The 5,577-nt window shown below is 39.5% G+C and overlaps 1 protein-coding gene across 1 annotated transcript in view; it reads left to right on the top strand.

Moving 5' to 3' along the window:
• Positions 1 to 1,705: 1,705 nt before the first annotated feature.
• Positions 1,706 to 5,577, top strand: part of LOC133607895 (placenta-specific protein 9-like) — a 33,133-nt gene continuing 29,261 nt past the window's right edge. The window contains exon 1 of the mRNA XM_061962953.1: positions 1,706 to 1,849. Coding sequence (XP_061818937.1) covers positions 1,786 to 1,849 — 64 coding nt within the window. The 5' untranslated portion in view covers positions 1,706 to 1,785. The remainder of the gene's footprint in view (positions 1,850 to 5,577) is intronic.

The following is a 5,577-nucleotide window of genomic DNA, read 5'->3' as shown; positions in this document are numbered from 1 at the left end:
AAATTGAGTTTGAGACCCCTGACCTAGAAGCTCCGTTGTGAGCTCCGCAGGACACGCCCCCGCACTTGCCACACAGACCGCGCCCACGCGCCGCCGCAGCCAGAGGCAATCTGCAATCTACGCACCTGGACCTGATGAGAGACGACAGCATAAAGAGTCTCTCCGCTGACTACAACGTAGCCCTGTTTACAGTAAGCTTCACGTCTCTGGCTCCTCTCCTGTGTCTTTCTCTCGCTCGCTTTGTCTCCCTCGTGCCTTGTCCTGATTTGTCCTTGTCATCTCCTGTTCCCACAGTCCTCCGTGTCTCGGCATTAGCCGTGCGCTTCTGCTGCTGATCTCCCCCCCGGACTCTGACTGCCTTCCTCGATCCTCGACCCCACGCTCGGACTTGGACTTCTGGACGGCTCTCTCCTGCCCCACGGACATGGCTCGGATCACGGACCTCTTTTGCTTCTTCCCCTCCGGACTTGGTCGCTGCCACATCCAACACGCACTTCAACAAACCTCCGGTGTTTACATTCGGTTAATTTCCACGCATAGTATTACATCCACACACATAGTAGCATACACACCCCACGTATTCATCAAGTGCTCTATAAAACCTGTTGAGCTAGATCTCCTGTTGCCGTGCCGTCTCCTTCCCCCTTGTCGACACATAACAAAAACTAATGTAAAGTATCAAACAACAGAAGAATAAATGATTATTACATTTTAACAGAAGTGTAGACAGAACATGTTAAAAGAGAAAGTAAGCAGATATTAACAGTAAATTAACAAGTAGATTAATTCATTTTCTACCACTTGTCCTTAATCATTTTGACAAAATAATAGAAAGATAAATGACACAATATGTTACTGCATATGTCAGCAGACTAATTAGGAGCCTTTGTTTGCATACTTACTAATAAAAGACAAGTTGTCTTGTATGTTCACTATTTTATTTAAAGACAAACTTGCAATACGAAACATATGTTTAATGTTTTTATGTTTATTTTGTTAAAATAAAGCCAATAATGCAATTTTTTGTGGCCACCTTTATTTACTAAAGTCCATCCATCCATTTTCTACCGCTTATTCCCTTTGGGGTCGCGGGGGGCGCTGGAGCCTATCTCAGCTACAATCGGGCGGAAGGCGGTGTACACCCTGGACAAGTCGCCACCTCATCACAGGGCCATAGACAGACAGACAACATTCACACTCACATTCTCACACTAGGGCCAATTTAGTGTTGCCAATCAACCTATCCCCAGGTGCATGTCTTTGGAGGTGGGAGGAAGCCGGAGTACCCGGAGGGAACCCACGCAGTCACGGGGAGGACATGCAAACTCCACACAGAAAGATCCCGAGCCCGGGATTGAACCCAAGACTACTCAGGACCTTCGTATTGTGAGGCAAATGCACTAACCCCTCTTCCACTGTGCTGCCCCTTACTTTATTTACTAAAGTATTAAAATAATTTTGGTACCGGTACCAAAATATTGGTATTGGGACAACACTAGTTCAGAACTATGAAATAAGTGCCGATGTTGTCAGCATTACTGAGAGAAATCAATGAACGTCATAAAAGCAAAGTTGTAGTCTTTAAAAAGCTTTTCACATGTACTGTCACTGGTCTAAGATGTGAGTCCCCTCCCCAGTATGAACCTCCCACCCCTTCCCAGATTCTGAGCTTCCTGTTCTGCATTTAATGTTTTCATTAGGAAAACTGGGCGCAACCACGTCTGGGGAGAGATTGCACAGCAAAGGCAAAGGAAGGAAGAGCTGCACTGTAGGGATTTTTTCACCATGGCCCACCCCTCTGCCACCCTTGTTGGACTGTTCATCCTCTTGATTGGCTCCACTGTGGCAGGTAAGTGATGGCGTTGGACAAAGAGGGGGAAGGGCAAGATTTAGATTTGTGGCGCTGTGATACAAAGTGTAACACCATGACTACATTTACTGTACATGTGAGTCTGCATGTGTTGGAGGGTGTTCCACAGCACATATGGTACCTATTCACTGCAGCTCTAGTTACATTAAATCTAATCTATTACTTTTGTGTTCATACGCCTGGTCGTGACCAGATGTTGCAGTTACGTTAGTACAGTGATCATTCACAGTACTAGGTGTGCAATACTGCAAGAATGGTGGACTGAATATTGCTTACATCTTCTAGACCAGTGGTTCTTAACCTGGGTTCGATCGAACCCTAGGGGTTCGGTGAGTCGCCCTCAGGGGTTCGGCGGAGCCTCCGTCGCGGAGGTCAAGACATACCTCACTCATTGTGCAAATAAAAACGTCTCCCGATCGGCGTATTATGGATATGGCAACAGCAGAAGTCACACTGATTTGCAGGTGTGTAATTTGTTGTGAGTTCATGCACTGTGTTCATTGTGTTCTTTGAACAAGATGATGTACATGAACGGTTCATTTTGTGCACCAGAAAAAAAACATATAACTTTAATAAAATACATTTTTTTTCACTAAAGAAGGGTTCGGTGAATGCGCATATGAAACTGGTGGGGTTCGGTACCTCCAACAAGGTTAAGAACCACTGTTCTAGACAAAGAAGAACATACAAAACTGCAAGCTACAGTGCTCAATTAAACATAACTGTGTTGTCTGTCTGTCTGTGTTGGCCCTGCGATGAAGTGGCGACTTGTCCAGGGTGTACGCCACCTTCCGCCCGAATGCAGCTGAGATAGGCTCCAGCACCCCCCGTGACCCCAAAAGGGACAAGCGGTAGAAAATGGATGGATGGATGGATGGATGTTTGGAGAGCAAAGTGATTACAAATGAGATGTTAACAAAAAGAGTAGAAAGAAAGCCAATATAGTCTTTTAAACTCACCATTCCTGCCAATATGTTTCGTATGTTCAAAAATTCATCAGCTCATCTGAAAAAACAGATTTAAACAATGAATCACTTTCACGTGCATGCCTGTGCACTGTATCCCATGCTTAGCTGGGTGCACATAACATTTGTAAACACCGTATAAGTTGTGTGACATAATCACACATGTTGCTGCATGTACAAAAACACGTTACAATCAAAAGAGGCAGCAGTGAATGATGTTATCAATGAAGACCGTATCCTTCATGATATTGATATCACTCTTGAGACCAAAATTGGATCATCCAACAAAAATGAAAGAACATCTCAAGCCATCATTCAAAGATTGTTACATTTATTGCTCATTTTCAAGCAGAAATGTACAATTTGAAAAATTAGGTAGAACTAGAATTTGTGTTTACAGTAGGAAGGGAATTCAAATGGCCCAATTTGTCACGACTTACCTGACACATGAAAGGTGACAAATTGGGGGGTTTTAGGTTACAATTTTCCCTAAGGTTATATTTTTCCTTGTTGTTTAATTGTTGTACATTCTTGGTTAGCAAGTTATAGTTTGCTTTGTACATTATTTTAGCTGTTTACAAATGCACAAAATCATTGAATTTCAATATTTTTGATTCAATAATTAAAGGGTTTGAATGTTTTTGATAGCCAACAGTATGTATTATTCTAACTGATCCCTTTTTTAACATGTTAAGTGAATGAGTATACTTTTGTAATTATTTCCCCATATTTCTACACAATAACTCAGATATGGCAACACCAGCGAGCAGTAAAGAATATGAAGTGATTTTTGGTCCAGAACATATTTTGCTTTATTCATTATTGACGTATCGCTCACCACTTTATGTTGAACATTTTATATATAAGACTTCTAGTTCATTTTACCTTCTATTATTACACCCAAAAAGTGGTTGATTTTACTGTTTCAATGTCTACTCTGTCTATTTGTATTTGTCTTTGACTTTCTCTTCTACTGTTACAGAATAGCATTATTTTAGTTTTACTGAGATTAAAGAATGTCAATCCATCTCTTCATTTGTTTATTTCTTCTGTTATTATTTGCATTAGCTTGTGTGTGTTTTCTCCAGAACAAAACACTGATGTGTCCTCTGCAAGCAATACTAACTTTAAGTCCTTTGTAACTTTACAAATGTTGTTTATATAAAGATTGAATAATTGTGGTCCCAGTATTGATCCCTGGGGTACGCCGCAACAGTTGTAGACATATGTTTGCCAAGCTTCACGTATTGCTTCCTGTTGGTTAAGTTGCTTCTTACCCAGTTCAAGATCAACCCTCTGATGTCATACCTTTCTAATTTGTTAATTAAGATACTGTGGTTATAGTGTCAAATGCTTTTGTTATATCCATAAATACTGCAGCTGCACACTGTTGACATCTATTGCATTGGTATTATTTTCCGTTATTTTCAATTAATGCCATCAAATGTTGAAATGTTGGCTCTGTATTCATATTTGTTGTCTGCAAGAGTTCCACTTTTATTAATGAATGTGTCCAATCTGTTGTAAAATTATTTTACAATAACTTTAGAAAATTGTGGAATTAAAGAAACACTTCTGGTGTTTGTCACCAGTCTTATAAATCGGTACAACATTAATCATTTTATCATGTCCATACCAATTCCGTTACAATCAGTTGAGGTAATGGATTTACATTTCATCAGAAATTGTATAATTTCCTCTCTTGTGACATCTGTGAGGAACACTGAGTTGCGATTTCTATCTATGGTATCATTCAAGTCCTCATCTAACGTGGGATTTGGAATAATTTCCGCCAGATTTGGTCCAATATTTACAAAGTAATTATTAAAGCTTTCAGCGACTTCATTCATATCGTTTCCATAATCATTCGTAACACCATTTTTAATTATGTTATTTCCGATCCACCATGTTTTTGTTCCGGTCTAACAATTGACTATTATATTTTACTACATGTTCATAGTATGCTAGATAGATTGTTTTTATACTTGTTGTACTAATGTTCTGCCCATGCAGGTTTTTGTGTTATAAATATTCTATAAAATGTATCCTTCTTGTTACAACCATTTTTAAGTCCCTTTGTCATCCATAGTTGATTGTTCTTTTTTGTTTCTTACTATGTTGTTTCCATGGACAATAATTGTCATAAAACATCATGAAAGTATTAAAAAAAACGTTATGCATCATCTACATCAGGGGTGTCAAACTCAAATACAGAGTGGGCCAAAATTTAAAACTGAACAAAGCCGCGGGCCAAGGTTGAACAAATTAACCTTTTAATAGGGAACCAACCAAATTTTGCATTGAATATTGAACAAGCAAGGCTTATATACCTTTACAGAGACATGCAAAATCGAGTTTCAAATAATAATAATAATAATTAAAAAACATCAATGGCATATCAAATACAATTTAAATAAAAATGTAATGCCTCTTTTCTATTTGCAACCTTCTGAGGTAAATATCAACATTAACTTTAACCACAGGCTAATAAATTAGAAAATAAAATAACAATGCATAAACCAACCACTCAGGACTTTAAACTGCTCAGTTTGCAACACACTGATCTAATCTGATGTGCCCAAGCCAGATACCTGATATCTTTTCTTGGATGCTGGTTCATTAATGTCGGGGTTTAGGCTTTGAGTTGAGGCATCTTTCATTATCGAACGAAGTTGTTCATCAGTCATTATACCTCGTAGTCCACCCGGACCACAGTCTTGGGGGCGTGCTATAAGTCTTGGG

Source organism: Nerophis lumbriciformis, linkage group LG02, assembly GCF_033978685.3.
Source record: "Nerophis lumbriciformis linkage group LG02, RoL_Nlum_v2.1, whole genome shotgun sequence".
Taxonomy (NCBI): Eukaryota; Metazoa; Chordata; class Actinopteri; order Syngnathiformes; family Syngnathidae; genus Nerophis; species Nerophis lumbriciformis.
Note: the sequence above shows the minus strand (reverse complement) of the source record. Positions and strands in the feature narration are given on the sequence as shown.